The 18623-nt window shown below is 39.5% G+C and overlaps 1 protein-coding gene and 1 non-coding gene across 2 annotated transcripts; one reads left to right on the top strand and one right to left on the bottom strand.

Moving 5' to 3' along the window:
• The first annotated feature begins 12799 nt into the window (after positions 1-12799).
• On the top strand, positions 12800-14869 carry LOC110941558. The gene is made up of 2 exons (XM_035990282.1): positions 12800-12984; positions 13521-14869. The coding sequence occupies exon 2, from the start codon at positions 13527-13529 to the stop codon at positions 14646-14648; it is 1122 nt and encodes a 373-aa protein (XP_035846175.1). The 5' UTR covers positions 12800-12984; positions 13521-13526; the 3' UTR covers positions 14649-14869.
• A 3652-nt stretch (positions 14870-18521) lies between these two features.
• On the bottom strand, positions 18522-18594 carry TRNAF-GAA. Its single transcript has one exon. It is a non-coding gene; the product is annotated as a tRNA-Phe (tRNA).
• Between the last annotated feature and the right edge of the window lie 29 nt (positions 18595-18623).

An 18623-nucleotide genomic window follows, 5' to 3' on the forward strand; every position in this document is an offset into this window, starting at 1 on the left:
TCCACATCACGGAACCCGGATGCCATACATTGATATGACCAATGCAGCGGTTGTAACCAGCCTTGAAGCCAGCATCGCGCGCACGTTCCTTAACCAGGTCCAAACCCGATGCGGTCTCAGGGGCATTCATTATAGCCTCAACAATCTGCAATAAAGGGATCATAAGTCTTGGATACTAACCCAAGCAAATGCAAAGACAACGGATACTTACACGCGCGATGCCGTGAGTCCGCAACCACTCACGGTCAGCTTCCAGCTGGTTAAAAGAGGACACCAAGGCATCCTTGGCCTCAGCAGCAGCGTCAGCCCGTTTCTCCGCAACAGACACGCGGGCAGTAAGGTCTGCAACCGCGACCTCCCGGGCCTGAACCTCAGCCTGTTACAAAAACAGCAAACAGTTCACTCGATAAATATTTTCACAACAATAAAGGACGAAAGCAACAAAGTTAAAGAAACATACCTGCAGACTGTCAACAACTTTGCCTAAACGAATGCGCTCCGCATTCGCCTCTTCAAGAGCCTTGGAAGAACGGCTCTCCTTCTCTGCGGCCTCTTCAAGGGCCTTTGAGGCACGAGCCCCGGCTTCTTTGGCCTCTCCAAGCGCCTTCAGGGCGTCGGCCTTCGCCTGCAGCGCTTTAACAGAAATGGCCTCAGCCGCAGCCTTCTCCTGGCTCAAGGTAGCATTCGCTGCCTTGGCATTTGTCAGCTCCTGCCGAGCATGAAACAGAATGTCATTCTGCTTAGCCCACGATGCATTCCACTTCTTGCGCTCATTGGACATTTTTTCATTCCAACTCTTGCGCTCATCAGCAAGAAGTTTAGCAAGGGTACGCACCTGTTTCAGCTGGGCAGCGGCAGCCCATTCAGAAGTCTGTTTCTGCTGCTCAAAAGCAGCCTTGTCCTTCTTAAGCTGCTCCGCACCCGCACGAGCAGCCTCAACCAACTTCTCCGCCTCGGCCCGCATGCGAACAGTTTCTTCCTCGCGGCGGCCCAGCACCTTATAATCTTCCAAAATGGCATTTGCCACAATGGAAGTCCCTACCAGCATTGATGAAAGCTGGTTAATACGCAGCTCTCGGGGCGCGGCACGGGCACGCTCGACTTCAAAAGGGGTGCCTAGACCACCCAGAATCTCCTTGCATGCCGACGGGTCATTGGAAATATCATCCCCCTGCATAACAGTCCAGGGGGGTCGGTGATATACAGTACTACGACCCTGGGTATAGGTGCGGTAGTAGTACTCCAACTCAGACTCCCCAGGCTGAATTGGAGGCCCATCGTACCCCGCACCACCGGCAGACGAGCTGGTACCCTTATCAACAGGAGACTTCTGCGGCTCAGCATCATGCTGCCGCGTTTCAGCGCCAGTTTTTTCCGGTTCGGCATCAGACCGTTGCTTCCCGGTATCTGCAAACCGCACACTCACATTGTCTCCCTCATTGGGAGAAATCAAATTGTTGGACGAGTCAACAGTGTCAAAAATCTGGGTCGCAGCATTCTCTGCGGTACCCTCTGACCGCACCGTCGACTCCGACACCACCTTGGCAGGGGGTGTCGATGGCACTTCAGTTGCACCCGCATCCGTGGCACGCGGGGGCGACTCCGGAGCATCAAAGATAGAAAAATCTTCATCTTGAGGCTCTGCAAAAAACAACGTCAAATAGCTATCAAAACAAGTTACACATAACAGTTAAGACAAGCTAGCATACACTTACCAATAACAACCGCAGGTTTTTTCTGCGTCAGAGCAGACCTTTTGGTTACCAGTCTCCGACGTTTGGTTTCAACACCACCAGCAGCTTTCGGCTCTGGCTTTCTCTTCTCACCAATCACAGGGGGACCCGCAGCTGTCCCTCCCGCGGCCGTCTCCTCTGCCTGCTTCTTCGCAGCACCAGAACGCGACCCCGCGGCTGTACCCAAACCCTCAAGGGTATCAGATACTATCACATAATCCTTGTGTCGACGAAAAGAGGAGTGAGAGATACCTGCCACCTGCGGCACCAGATGAGGCACAGTTGTGACCTCCTTTATCTTCTTTTGGCGAAAGCGCACGCCCTTCACAGTTTGCCTCTTTGGCACACCTTTCGCATCGGGGTCCCCTAAGGCCCCAAGATCACCTGCATAAAATTAATCCAAAGGGTGAATCAATAAACCAACATTATCATCACAAGTGAAAAACCTTCCAATTTATACCTTTGCCTGGCGGCAACTCAACTGCCAGTGCGGCCTCAGTAGGCACCCGGAAGTTACTACGGATGATAGCATTATGATCCTCCTCACCATCCGCACAAACCACGGTCTCAACCGTACCAAGAAAATCCGGGGCAAACATCCTCCATGCGGGAGCATCCTCTGATAACAAACATAAAGTCAGTACCGCAAAAACGAATAGGGAACTCAAACACATGAAAAGTACGTACCACCGCTTTTCTCCCGCACCACGGGCCTCGAGTTTTTGTTCCTCCTCGTCAACATCATACGCAACAACCACAGTTGCGTGTTGGTCAGCTTCACAGACTCAATAGTCTGAAGCTGCGGAAACCACTGCACTGATTTCAAACTGGGCATCGCAATGGTCTCCCCTATGATCGTCTCGGTCACGTTCCGAAACGTCATATCTGCAACAATGGCAGCAGCCTTGACATAGAAGAATTTCTTTTTCCACATCGTCATCCCCTTGGGAGGAGTCATCAGCTTGGGGCTACCGTCTCGTTGACGGAAAGAAAAGAAACCCAATGACACAGTCATCTGATAAAACCGTCGGAAATCTCCGACGGTAGGCTCTATACCAAGAGCACGGAAGGTGAACTCAAAATTCCGAATCCGAATCATACCAAACGGACTCATTTGAGAAATGTGGACCTTGTACCACTCCAAGACATCCACAACGAACACCGTCAACGGTAACCGGAGATTACAGTCACCAAAAAAGTCGGCCCACATGGTCACATAACCAGCCGGAGCGTCAGCACCAGTGTCACCCTCCGATGGATACTGAGCCCCATACTCAGGGGGCATTTGGACGTCAAGCATAAGACGATCAAAGGTTTTTCTGGTCCACTTTAACGCCGGTAATCCACCACCGGCAGCCCCCTCCTCTTCTTCTTCAACAACTACCGGTTGTTCAGGGTTTTCACCCTCCACATTGTGTGGATTAGATGGTTCAGCCATCAAGAATATCAAAGAAACAGAAGATGGTGAACAGAAAAACCAAAACCCTCACTGGAACTTCAAGGAATTTCGTCGGAGAAGACAAAGAACAAGTTTCTCTCACCGGCAAATTTTTGAAAATTTCAAACAAGTGAGGGGAAACCACGAACGGTTTCCCCTTATATACCCATCGCAATTAATGCGGAGGGAGAAATCAAATGATCACGTTCAAAAAGGGCAAATCGTATGACACCACGTGTCGAGCGCCGTTTCCGCTGACGGTTATCACGCGCGCGTGGCCCCCCACGCGCCTGACACAAGAGACGTTTACACTCTTCGCTACAGTGCATTTAATGCCTCGGGCAGTGCAAACGTCCTTTCATTTCAGCACATGCCAGGAAGATCTCACCAACTTCCACCAACTCACACGTGCGTCCAGCCACGTATGCAACAAAAAGCGACTACATTATCCAATTATAAGCGGCATGCGGTTTCTCTGGTATACCGCACCATAACCCATACCGCATGTTGTTTTTTAACATACCCCTAAAAATAGTTAAAAATATATATCTCTACACTATAAGGGGGTATAATACCTATCCGCACTACCCACGAGCACACGTGGAATATGCGGACACGACACACACGAGCCCGTTCAGGTGTGTCAGATGCTCAGAACCAGCGCTAGCCGTTGGACTGAACCGCATCTCAGACACAGGGGAACCGCATTGCCTTCATTCTCTTCAAGCTTCAAATCCCTCCTGTCCGGTTCACAACCGCAGAGGGTACATGAACACCTTCTTTAACAAAAGGAAGGAAAGGAATGCACGCGAACGCACATCAGCAACCCTGTCTCCTGAACCTTCAAGAGCTACATCCGAGCCACACCCGCTTCGAGCAAATGTGGTAATGCAACACCACAGACACTCACGAGGAGCTACGGACATAACCATAGCTTCCGCAGAGTGGTTGCTACGGAAGAGCCAAGTTCACTCCACATCACCGAACAATGCTACTGCAAGGCAAACTCGGTATTGGAGCGGGAAGGTAAGTGGCTCCAAAACGAACGCAGAACAGCGCTCTAAATAAACCCTCGTCGAACAACAAGCGTCCGAACAGCGGTAACAAGTCTGCTTATGACTTTGTTAGCCCAACTATGGGCCGCATAGAATAAACAATGGTGGGCATACCCTTGCCTATGACCATGTTTATTTACCCATAGTATGAATATACATTGTTCGACCAAACATGGCCAACAATGACGCAACGAGGTAACCGCAAAGAACGTGCGGTTACTAGAGAGCTATGACGATAAAACACGAAAACCCAACAAAAAAGGGATCGTCGTCTCATAACTAGATGCTGAACATAGAGCTTGAGCAAAGCACTTGCAAGCATCAACAACTCTTGATCCCAGTATCAAAGATTGGTCCAAAAGTTTCTTTTCTTCTTCATGCACCAATTCAACAATTGGTATGAAGAAAAGACCACCTTTAAAGGATGGGAAACCTCCACATACCTTCGAACCACCATCTCAGAGGTTGGTTCGAAGTTTGTGCAGCATTACTAACAAGGTCTCCAAGAGACCTTCGGCACAACAACAGGTGGCAAGCCACCTGGTGACATAAATCGGCTGAGAATCTCGCATCAGACGAAGATTCCTTCACCGATACGGAAGAGGCGTCAGATGACCCTTCCAGACCTCCAGCTTGATTTAAATACAGAAAAGACCACACATGGTCTAGGATCTTCTCCAGACTCCAAACTACCTTCCAAACACCATAGTCCAGTACTCCTCCCACACACACCTTGTATGTGGCAGCAACACTAGACTGGGGGGACTTGAAGGGGTATGGTCCCAGATCTCGCGTCAGCATCGACCGCGAGTGACCATTACCCTTATCAAAACCCCCACTAGCTAACAACCTACTTGTGCCCATGCGGGAACGCATCGACACAAGGGTTGAATCCAATCTATCTAGTAACAAAGGAGGACTTACATGGGACATGAGAACGGTAGAGTGATGCGACATAGCATCACATCTGGTGTATGAAAACGGAAGTATTCACAGCGATGCGGCATCGCACCGCATCCAGTGAACACTTTTATCAATACAGGAAAGCCTTACCTTAGGCATAGAAGAAGATGAACGTAGCGGTACGGCTGACACCGCACCGTACGGACATTTTCGTCACGACAAGGGATGCAGGCAAGACGACGATGCGGCTAGCACCGCATCTCGCGTATTCCTTGATCACAAGTAGGAGACGCGGTAACTTCAGATGTTACCGCACGTAGCGATGCGGCTTGCACCGCATCCTATGTACTCAAGCAAGTGGTACTGACACCACAGTGCAAGTGGCACCAATGGCAGTTACCTGTCAGAGCTACGTAAGCAATGGACTGACGTGGCGTAACCTCCATAACCGACGAGCCTGACACACCTGAAAGGGTGCAGCACGTCGTCAGTCCATCCATCATCATCCTCCTTCACTCCTCGGCTATAAATACCAACCCCAAACCAGGTTTGAGGTATCTTCTCACAACTCTCTCACTACTACTACTATCTTACTTTGCTTCCCAAGCAAACTACTGATTCTCACGCCGGAGAGTGGTAACAAGGAGCACCCCCCACCCCATCCTCCTTGTTACGAGTCACGGCTTGTTTCCTTGTGCAGGAGATCAACCACCGGTGATCCAGCCAGCGATCCTCGAGAGGAAAGGATTAACCCTTCTTGACGAGACCAGTGTGTTAACCCTGCCCGGTTAACCATTGTTTCATCAAGCCCTAATGGGCTGTTTGACAACTTCTGAATGGGTAAGTGTTGAACCAGTAAGATGTCTGAACCATTAAGATACCTGAACCATTAAGAGTCAGTATAATGCTTAACCATTTAGAGACAAATGTCTGACCAATTCAGATAAAAGGTCTTAACCATTCAGACTCAGTATAATGCGTAACCATTCAGAGGCATATGTCTGAACCATTCAGACATCTACTTACGAAACAAACAGTCTGAACCATTAAGTGTTGAATTGGTATGAAGTCTAAACCATTAAGAGCTTATTAAAAGCTCAAACAAACAGCCTCTAAGTCATGTTCACAACAAAGATTATTGGGTTGTGTTGCTTTGTATATGCAACAACGACAATCAAAATTGGATTGATTTTCGATTTTTGAAATCCGGATTCATTCAAGATTACGTTATAAAGCAAGTTTATACATTATGATTGTAAAAAAAATGAATTATATCATTGTTATTGTACATTTAATATTGGTAAAAGATATCCATAACAATCTTTAATTAGTTAAAGATGAGTTTTCAAGTTTTGTACAGTGTTTTCAGACTTGGATCGGACCGGAGGTTGAGCCGGTCCGGGTCATGGTATTGGGCCGAAAATACATTGAACTGGAGTTGAACCGGCGACCTGGCGGTTGGATCGGGAAACCAGCCGATTGGACCGGTTTTTGTAAGGGTTGGACCGTTTTTTATATATTTTTTCAGATTTAACCGATTGGACGGTTCTTACATTTGGTCCGGTTCTAGAAACGTTGGTTTTCATATATTATTATTAAAAAATTAAAAAAAATGTGAATTGAACATTCCACCGACAAATAACTGAAAAACAAATAAAAAACTAAAAAATTAAAAATGTCAATTGAACATTCCACCGACAAAGAACTGAAAAACAATACTAGAACTCAAGGGGTCCCATATGAACAGTTTCAAAAAGTTGGTGGGCCTCAATGACAATTACAAATCTGTCTGGGGCTAACTTGATTAAAGAACAAAATGAGACCCACTGTCCTAGGCTGCATACACTGTGGTCGCACTCACCTGATTCAGCTCCCACCCACGTCATCACATGCGTAGCTGTGGGTCCCTTACGGTAAATTTAGATTATTTTAGGCTAATTCTATACACACCCCCCTATCTTCCTGATTATACCCCCCCTTGTGAGAGGAAAACTGTAAGAGGAGAGGAGTGAAAAAAGTAGATAGAGGGGGTGTAGAAAGTAGCCCCCTTATTTTAACATAAACTAAAAATAATGATGCTCACAGCCGTTAGGTTACCGTTAATAACAGTTTTATTGTTTCTTTTTCTAATGTTTTTTTTAATCTCAAAAAAGTTTTTTTTTTAATTTATTTTTTTTTTTAAGGATTACCCCGGTAAATTTATTTCAAACAACCAATAAAACCAAGTGAGTTGTGATTAATCTTTATATATATGTATTTATCATAGTAATGGCTGCTAATTATATTTTAGATACAGAATTAAATAGAAAGTTTATTTTAGTTAGAAAAAATAAAAAACAATAAAATTATGATATGTGACAAAATTTAAAATAAAAATAAAGAGTATTTTAGTCAATTTTATCTAATATTCTCTATTCTTCTCTCTGTAACTTTAAAACACACCATTTTCAAAACCCACATTCTTCAACATTTTCTTCACTTTCTATCTCAATAATCACTACATTATAGTGCGATTTTCGTCACCAATCAATGTTTCAAACACCCAATCAACGTGTTATTCAACTTTTTTGAAGAAACCCAGTTTAAATTTCATACAATATCTTATTTTTTTCTCGTGATTTTGAAGCGAATCACTCGGTTCTTTCAATTCGATCGCTGATAAGTGTTTCTAACATTCAAATTTTGTCAATCGTTGAAGAAATATGAAGGAATCGGGCTTCGATCTATGTAAGAAATTTTTAAATTTCATTTTTACGATCTGAGTTTTTGAATTAAGTCATTGCGTTTTACAAAGTAATGAAAAAACACTGTCTTTTTTTGTATTTTCAGTTTATTGGGTTTTAGAGACAACACATTTATTGTATTTTTAGTTCATTGCGTTTTAGGTAAATACATTTTATGTGTATTTAGTCCATTGCGTTTTAGAAAAAAAAACATTTTCTTTTGTGTTTTTATCTATTGCGTTTTAGGAAAACACATTTTTATGTGTTTTTTGGTCCAATGTGTTTTAGAAAGAACAATTTCTTTTGTGTTTTTAGGTCATTGTGTTTTTTTTAAAAAGACATTTTTATGTGTTTTCAGTCCATTACGTTTTAGAAAAAACACTTTATTTTGTGTTTTTAGGCAATTGCGCTTTAGAAAAAAGACATTTCTTTGTGTTTTCCCGCCATTGCGTTTTAGAAAAAGGTCATTTTTTACGCTTTTTGTCCATTGCGTTTTACGCAACTGGGTTTTCGAAAAATTTTTCAAAAATATAGCAATAGTATACTCGTTTTAAAGATAAAACGCTCGTTTTTTTGGGTGCAATTGATATAATAAATAATGTCGTATGAAAGAGTTATTAACGTTTAAAAAATAAGAGGAATTGGAGGAGAGATAAACTATTGGCTTGGATTTACTAGAATGCCCTTACACAAACCCACGTGCCTCATTTTTTTTTCTTCAATTTCACTCATTTAATCTTAGCTCTTGATTAATAAATAGATTGTCAAAATTACTTTCTAACATTCCTACCTAAATAAACTTTTTATTATATCTTTACCCATATATTTTAAATATTATGTTTATTACATCAACTAGAATTTACTCTTCATTACATTAAGAATTTTTGAAGTATTGGATTTGAATAGAAAACCGTCAAAAAAATAAATTTTGAATGAATTATAATTGAAATTATTATATTATAGTAAATAAAATATATGATATGTCTATTTGACAAAAAAAAAAAAAAATACTCGTTTTGTAAATGTATCAAAGAAACTGAAAATTAGTGGCCGTCTAACTGTAGAGTTGGCGTTGAAAGTGGTATAATGGTCGATCGGTAATTCAAAATTGAATAGTGCTTTCATCAATTTTTTACTAATAAACAGTAATATTTTTTTTCTGCCTCACTCACAACGACTCTAAAGTCTAAATAATATAGAGAACTCACTCACGTAAATATAGAGGGTCCAATGTTAATACTCTAAGACCATGTGTAGTGGTAACACCTTATAATGCCCCCACCATGGGGCATTATCTGACACGTGGCGTCCTAGTCAGCAAGGGGGCATTATAGCAAAAGTGGCGTAGTGGTAATAATGCCCAAATAATGCCCCTTTCAATCCTTAAAAAAAAAAAAAAAAAAAAAAGAAACAAAGTGATTTCTCATTGGTGGGTCAAACATAAGTCAAAGCTCCAACAATGCAAAATGGTGTTTTAATAATCACGCCTGATTCAATTTTTTGGAAAAATAACGCCGGGTGTAGTGGTTACCGGGGCGTTATAGGGCGTTTTTTTTTTAAAATTTTATAAATCACGCCCCACTACACACGGTCTAAGACCATGTGTCGTGATTTTGGTGAATAAAGCTCATACCCTTGGTCGTTTTCCGCCATGTGGCAGTACAGTCAGCAAGGGGCATTGTTGGACGTTTTTCTAAAATGGGTGTAGTGGGGATGTGGGCATTATATTAAAAAAGGGTGTTAAGCAATTAAATAAAAAAAACATCCAAAAAATGGTATTGGGCAAGCATAGGAAAGAATGCATGTGATTGGCCAAACAATTGGATGTTTGGCGTGATTTAAAAAACGCCGGGGGGCTTTTTTAGAAAAAAAAAAACGCTAGGAAACGCCCGTTAGGATGGAGGTGGGGCATGATTGAGCGTGTTTGGGGGCTTTTTTTTGAAAAAAATCAAGCCCACTACACATGGTGTAATAAGTATGATTACTATTATTGTTGCTAAAATATGTAACAGTATATCTAATGACAAAAAGCTAAACGACATAAAAATATTAAGACCATGTGTAGTGGGGCATTATAGGGCATTATAGGGCAAAAAAACGCCCCCTTCCCCATTACATAGGGCATTATAGGGCAAAAAAAATGGTTTGGCGTTTTAGGCCATGTGTAGTCATAAAGCCCTTTTGGGGGCGTTATGCGACATGTGGCATGACACGTCAGCAAGGGGCTTTATGGGGCGTTATGCAATTTGAGGCCGTAGTCATAAAGCCCCTTTGTCATCATTGCTCAATTAATTTAATTTTAATTTTTTTAATTAATTTTTAAGTTTTATAAAATTAAAAAACATTCCATTAAATAAAAAACAATACATTAAAATAAAAAAAAAGTTAAAGAAAAAAAATTAAACCTAAAAAATAAATTTATTCTTCGGTTTCATTTTCATTCTCTCCTTCTTCCTCTTCGTTTTCTCCAGCATCCAAACCTACGTCTTCAAAGTTCCCGTCTTCGAATTCCTCAACCTCTTCTTCCTCGGAATCTTCGTCGTGATCACTGTTGAATCGAATTGGGCGAATCGCCCAAGCATGCTCAACCAAATCCGCCTTCAACGTGTTATGTATTTCTCTAGATCGCAATAGCTGAGCATTTGCGAGTCTCTCTTCCATTGTTGCTTGGGTTCCTTCGACTAAATCTTCTGGAATATAGTTTTGGCATATCGCTCTTCCATCATCCTCAATGATCATATTATGCAAAATGATGCAAGCATACATGGTCATTCGTATTCTATCCTTATGCCACATGCGACAAGGATTTCTGAGAAAATGCCATCGTTGCTGTAGAACCCCAAAACACCTCTCGATATCCTTTCTCGAAGACTCTTGTAATTTTTTAAAATACTTTCTTTTTTCATCGAACGTTTCAGAAAACGTTTTAACAATAATCGAATACTCCGGGTAGATACCATCGGCCAAGTAGTAGCCATGCTCGTAGTCGTTCCCGTTTGCATGAAAACCGGCCTTTGGTATAGTTCCAGAAATGTAGCCCTCTATTAATGGTGAAGCCTCTAACGTATTAATATCGTTAAAACACCCGGCTACACCAAAGAAGGCCGACCAAACCCAAAGGTCGTATGACGCAACAGCTTGTAATACCAAAGTTGGCCCTTTTTGATCACCCCGTGTATGTTGACCTCGCCATGCGGTTGGACAATTATACCAACGCCATTGACGACAATCCAAGCTACCAATCATGCCGGGTATTCCATGCTTTTCTAGATGCACCTCATATATTTGTTGAAGGTCGTTCCAAGTGGGGTGTCTCAAATAACGTTTTCCATATAACTGGCATATACCTAAAATATAATTTAATATATAAAAGTTTTACTAGTAAGCTACTAAAAAATAAATATATAAAAGTAAATAAATAAAAGACAATAAAAATTACCATAGCAAAAATGTTCCAAGCAATCTCGGGTTGTTTTCTCCGCCATCTTCAAGTACTCGTCGTTGATGTCGTACGTGTTTCCGTATGATAATACGCGTAAGGTGGATGTGACCTTTTGAATTGAGGTGAAGCCTAGATATCCTCGCGCGTCCATTCTTTGCTTAAAGAAATCATACCTATTTTCCAAATCATTATTAATGCGCAAAAATAACCTTTGGCTCATCCGAAAACGCCGTCTAAAAACATTCGGTCCGTGAACCGGTGTCGCATCAAAATAGTCTTTCATCAAACGCTCGTTCGCGGCTTCACGATCTCGCAAGATATAGGTGCGTCGCAAGATGGGTCGTGGAGGGGGAGTAGGCCGAATGTGCTCAAATGCTTGTATCACAAAAGTACATGCACTCGTAACCGCTTCTTCCTCGGCCGCGTCTTCTTCGGGAGAAAAAAATTTTCGGTAAATTTCGGTGAAAGAGTCTTCCGACGGGGAACCCATTTTTTTGAATAGGGTGAGAGTAGCTTCAACACTTTTTAAAAAAAATATAGAGAATGAGAGAATATTTGAGTTTGATTTGTAAAAAAATGGAAGAGTTGGAATGTATTTATAGCATGGTTGCAAAAGTCGTTAGGCGCTCCCTAGTCGGTCAACCAGGGAGTTGAGAGTACTCGGTATAGGCGGAGGGTACTCGGGGAGTACCCGGACATGTTAAATTATAAAGAAATTAGTTTTCGGAAATTAAATATATGTCTAATAACATAAATTTAATAATATTTATAACAAAATACGTGAAAATAATATTTATTATTTAATATGATAGTCATATAAATTATGTTTTATTATTTTTTAAGTCAAACTCGCCCCAAATTGACTTACTAGATCCGATTTTGGCCGAGTTTGACCGCGTTTGACCAATTCTGAGTAATTAGGCGGAGTTGGAGAAAGTCGGCTCGGCAGCATACCTTGTAGCGACTACTCGGAAAGTACTCGGCCTTGGAAACCTTGTTTTACAACCATGATTTATAGTGTGAAAATAAAAAAAAAAAATTGATTTTTTTTTAAATATGACCGTTTGACAACGGTCAAATATTAAAAACATTCACCCCATCACGCCGCTAAAATCATCGCGCTTCCAATTTTTTTTTGGGCATAGCGCCCTGCGTTATGGTGTTTCCGGCGCCATGGCGGCGCTATGAGGGGCACTACGTATGCTCTTAATGAAAACGCCTAAAATGAATTGTGGAAGGTTTGAATGGGTTTGACTAGCCAATGAGAAAATAGTTTTTTTTTTTTTTGTTTAATGATTGGTAGGGGTATTATAGGGCATTATGCCCACTACACCACTTTTGCTATAATGCCCAAGTATGATTAGGATGCCACGTGTCGCATAATGCCCCATGGTGAGGGCATTATAAATTGTTACCACTACACATGGTCTAATACTCGAAAGGTATTCATGTTTTTAATATATAAATATAAATAAAATAATATAAAGTAGGAAGCAACTTATAAAAATGGGGACACACGAATGCAGAAGCTTTCACAGACTACTACACACTCCAGAAAACCCATCAATTGTTTTCAAGGGACAATATTATCTTTCTCAGTTTATCCTTATTATTATTATTATTCCTTCTTCTCGCTTCTCGAACTTGATTGCGTGCAGGTTTTCTGGGATCAAAAAATCTCATAAAAAAGGTAAAAAATCACCCAACTTTCCTTATATACTTCATGCTTTTGTACTTTCCCCTTTCTACTTTCTTGATTATGAATCTTTGATTCAAAGTTCTATTTTTACTCTCTTGGATTCTTGATTTTAAGTTTATTGTTATGGGTTCTGTTTATTTATTGGAAATTTGAGTTTATGATCATTTTTTTTTTTTGACTAATTTGGAGTTGGGGTTTGAGATCAAGATTAGGGTTCTTGCTATTCTACTTTTTCAGGTTTGATTTTCAATTAGCTTTTTTACATGGGTTTATGATGTTTGCCTGATTTGTTGACTTGGGTTGTTGACTAAATTGTTCTTTGTGAAATCTTGCTGCAAAAAGTTTGTTACTTGACTCCAAATTCTGCTGTTTCTTGATCATTCAAAAGTTTTTAACTTTTCATAATTGGTTATAATTTAATGTTTAGGGTTATGAATTTGATTAATATTTGTTCAGAAACCCAATGATCTAAACTTCTTGCTGTTTAATTCTGTGAAAGTTAACTATGAGTTGAGTAAAATTTGCAGGTTTTCATGGAATCTCCACAATCTGTTGTGTCACCATTCAAGGCCTCATCTCTCTATCCTGAACCCGAAAACCGGAACCTCAATCTTTTCACGAAAAACCCGAACCCCACAACGAAAAAACCCGAGCCCGAATTAGTTCTTGGTGTTCTTCAGGTTCATATTCACCAAGCTAGAGACATTCAAAACATATGCATATACCACAAGCAAGATGTTTATGCCAAAATTTGCATCACAAGCAACCCTGAAAAGTCAGTCACCACTCAAACCATCAATGGTGGTGGTCAAAATCCGGTTTTTAACGAAACCCTTCAAATCAATGTTCCGACGATTGATTCTTCACTTAAGTGTGAAATATACATGTTGAGCAGGGTGAGGAATTATCTTGAAGATCAACTGTTAGGGTTTGCTTTGATCCCTTTGTCCGAAATCCTGATAAAAAACGGAAAGTTAGAAAACGAGTTCACTTTATCTTCCACTGATCTTTTCCACTCGCCGTCCGGTTTTGTTCACTTGTCGTTATCGTACACCGGAGCCTCCCCTGACGTAATCGCGATCTCACCGCCACCTGCGGGTGAACGAGTTGCCACCGAGTCGGAACTAGCTGAATTCGACAAGATTGAGTTCCCGGATCCCAAGATTGCGAACGAAAACCATATGATGGTGAGCGAGTACTATGGTCTTAGCTCGGAGAGTTTAGTCTCATCCGACACCGATGATCAAACCGAACCACACATTGTGGAACAAACGGTTGAAGTTCCAAAACCCGAGTCCCCACCTACAAGTGTGTCAACTAATGAATCTCAATGTGCGAGTCAAGAATACGATTCGCCTCTGAAAGAAAAGGAAAACCCCGCGAAGAACGGTGATCTTGAAAGTGAGAATCTGGTGAAGAAGCCGATTGTGACGATCAACACCGATTTTGATCAGAAAGTGGTGCAGCAGGACTTTGTGGATCTGTACATGAAGAGTATGCAACAGTTTACTGAATCGTTGGCGAAGATGAAACTCCCGTTGGATGTGGTGGAGAAAGAGGGGCCGGATTCTGGGAAGTCGGGTTCGGACCAGAAGATTCAGACGCCCAATGGGTCGCAGGGTCGGGTGTTTTATGGGAGTCGGGCTTTCTTTTAAAGTGTTTGTGATTCACAGGTGACAGACAAACTAGGGGTTAGAATAAAAAAGACCCGTGATTAATACTCTTTTAATTTATGTATGTATGTATGTATGTATGGATCGATGTGTTTTAACCTCGGTGTTTATGGAGTTTAGTCTTTGTTTACCACTGAATACGTGTTACTTTGTTTAGCTCTTAATAATGACTCTTAATGGTTAAAGACCTTTTACTGGTTCAACACTTAATGGTTCAGACAGTTTATTAATTCGCAAGCAGATGTTTGAATGGTTCCGACATTTAACTCTGAATGGTTAAGCATTATATTGAGTCTGAATGGTTAAGACGCCTAATCTGAATTGGTCAGACATTTGCCTTTGAACGTTTAAGCATTATACTGGCTGTTAATGGTTCAGACTTCTTCTTACTGGTCCAACACTTAATGGCTCAGACATCTTAATCAGAAGTTACCAAACAACCTTTAAGTATATATTTTGTATTTATATTGTGAGGTTGAGTAATGAGAGTTGGTAAATGTTCGAACCACATGTACATCCGTCTTACGACATTCAAGAACATCCTTGTAAACGGATTGACGGGCTGAGTTAAATGATAAAACACGTCAAGGATCACGGTAAGAAGCATGGTATAATTGTTCAAATTGTTGCTTTAAGATCCGGATATGACACAATCATTAGTTGAAGAATATTAGTTTTGTTTTGTTTGGGTAGATTAAATGCTTGTGTTGTTAATGATAATGTAATCAAAGCCACATTGACGAAGCTAGAAGGTGAAGTGATTCAATCATATGTTTAGTTACGGTCTCACATCAACATTCAACACAATGATTTATCATTGTTAGGGTGAAGTTTGATCTCAATTCCATTAAAATTTTGGTGACCCAATGAAACCATTAAACCAAAATTATGGACCGATTTTCCTTATGAACACGACATGAGTTTATGCCTTTATGGTGAAGTGAAGTTTGATCCATATAGCCTTAAACTCATGTCGTGTTTATTTATATAAATTATGGACGGATTTTAAGTGTTACTAGTAGTGAATCTATAAATGATTAAATGGACGGGTAATATGAGTTAACCAACGGTTGAAAAGTAAGACAGAAGGGGTGTTACGATTTTAAGAGAAAAAGACGTACTGGTTTTTTTCTTATACTATACGAGATTATATACTTTTATTTCTAATAACAAAAATTTAAGGGTATAAATAGGCTGATAAAACTTAAAATGATCTATACACATTTATACTTATTATTGGAATTTAGTACAAATCATACTCTCTTGTTCGATTGTCATAAAATTTATAAATATCTCATATATTATATCTGAATGCAACAAAATCAACATGATTATTTAGTAAAAATAAAATAATTTGAAAGTTGATTAGCTATACGTATTAAACTATAAATTTTAAACGTAGACCTAAATATATATAGGCAAAAGATCAAATACAAATAAAGTTAACGTACAAAACGTACAAACTGAAGGAAAAGACAAAAACATGCGGTGACATTTTCTTAATTATTAGACACTATCAAAATTACTCTACAAATGATTCTGTAGAGTAATTTTGATCTTTTATAGAGTAATTTTGTAAAATGTTTTGTAAAGTAACTTTGATCTTGTAGGGTAATTATCAAAATTACTCTACAAGTAAATCAAAATTACCCTGCAAGTTTATCAAATAACATATAATTCAAAATTACTCTACAAATGATCATGTAGAGTAATTTTGTAAAAAAATTTTAGCATTTAGTTATGGAGTTTAGCTTTATGGTTTAGTTTTTAACTTTTAGATTGGGTGGGTGGGTGGGTTGGGGTGGGGAGATTAGGTTTTTTTTTAGGTTTTTGTGGGGGGGGGGGGTAGGTTTTTTGGGTTTTTTTTTTGTTAGGTATAGTGTTTTGATTAAAATTACTTTACAAGAACATTTTACAAAATTATTACTCTACAAAAGATTAAAATTACTCTACATTATCATTTGTAAATTAATTTTGATAATTACCCTACAAGCAGATAATTATGAAAATGCCACCGCGTGTTTTTGTCTTTTCCTTCAGTTTGTACGTTTAGTACGTTAACTTTATTTGTACAATAACTTTCCCCATATATATAATATAAAGTAAATATGTTCACTTTGACACATAATAAAATGTCCCACTAAATTTTAGAATTATTTTGGAAAAGTCACAAAATGGACCACAATAATCGGCGACTTTACAAGAAAGAAAATTGGAATTGGTGAAGACAAGGGGACAAGGTGGATGTAGATTGAATTTGTTCCTATTAGTAACAGTAATATTATCTTTTACCATTGCGTAAAGAATCATTACTTTGTGAAAGTAATAATAAACGAGTAAAAGACATGCAATTACCAAATTAATAAGTTAGTAGAATGACATATAAATTCTTTAAATAATTATGCATGCCTCTAATAGGTTTTTTCAAAAGAACATGTACAACCGTCACACCAACAAACGACCGAAAGATATCGGCGATCACCATCTCAAGGATGATTCTGATCATCCTTTTTCCACAAAACATGTCTCGTATGAGATTTAGGTCTTGAAAGTGTGCAGTAAAGATGTGTCGGTATCTTTTGATACTTAGTCTCATATGTCCTCAATTAACTTGATTGTTCGAGTTATACTCTGACTCTCTGAGGTCCACGACTTCAGGTTGTTGATGTGGCTGCCACAGGTCGCTTCACGCCTCTTTTTAAGACCTCTCGCTCCGTATACTCTAAGCCATTAAATATATCTTATTGATAGGGGATTTAGCCATTTAGGCCTATCATTTCATCCTCCATATTTATCATGTATTATCAAAACTTTTGATAGCTTCTCATTTGTGAAATTTCTTAGTCTTTATTTTTAGCCTTTTTTATGAAAAAGAAAACTCCATTAACAATTGATTTTCCTGTGATGAAAAAGGTAAATCCGCCCTGGATGTTAACTCGACTTTAATTTGTTTACGTGAGTGTAATATTACTGGGTGACAACTGACATGAACCGTTTAGTAGAAAGTTAATTTATGTTATTTTTATTTAATATATAAATGAATAGATATAAACAAAAATTTTGTTCGTTTAATTAAACAAACAAACATGAAACGATGTTGCTTTCGTTCAACTTATTTTTTTTTTGTTTCAAACTTATTCACCATGAATTTACATCGAGATAGATGGTAAACGGGTAATAAGCTGCGCCGCTACCCTTTTTTGAATATCAAAACTAAGTCTTTTAGAAACTACGTCCATAGATCTCGCGATCAAAACATTACTATGCGGGACCCTTTGAACTCGGCTAAGTAGGTCCACAACATCTGGCGCCAAGAAACCAAAAGTATAAAAAGCAAATGAGATAAACACGTCCTGGTCTATTTTCGTTTACGATTGTTCATCTATGTCCGTTTACACATTTATTAAAAATTAATAATTAGTTCTTAGAAATACTAGTTCTCATAATGCATCAACACAATCAAATTTAAGACCATGCCTATGGTAATCGATTGATAAGCAAATAAGAATACGTTCATTTTCTTTGAACAACATCAGTATCGGAACCGACATTTTGAGCAACTTTTGTTTCTCTATTATATTTTTAAAGATACAATTTTTATAAAGTCTCAGGTGTGCCGTTGCGTTATTTTTATCCAAGTATTAATATAATTTTTTTTTCCTTATACGTTTTATTTTCTGAACGATTTTTAAAGTTTGCTTTTGTATTTCTTAAGATTCATTATGATGTAAATTTTTGTATGATGCAACTCTCACTAGTTTGCATTAAATATCATAAATCATGAATGTGAAAGGAAATCATGCGAACTGTGAGTTCTTATGAATAAATTGGGAAGTAAAAGTAAAAAGAAAAATATGCGGTGAACGTGGATCGAACACGTGACCTTCAGATCTTCAGTCTGACGCTCTCCCAACTGAGCTATCCCCGCAACTGTGACATCTACGAAACTCGAAAGGC

This window comes from Helianthus annuus, chromosome 5 (assembly GCF_002127325.2).
Source record: "Helianthus annuus cultivar XRQ/B chromosome 5, HanXRQr2.0-SUNRISE, whole genome shotgun sequence".
Lineage (NCBI taxonomy): Eukaryota > Viridiplantae > Streptophyta > Magnoliopsida > Asterales > Asteraceae > Helianthus > Helianthus annuus.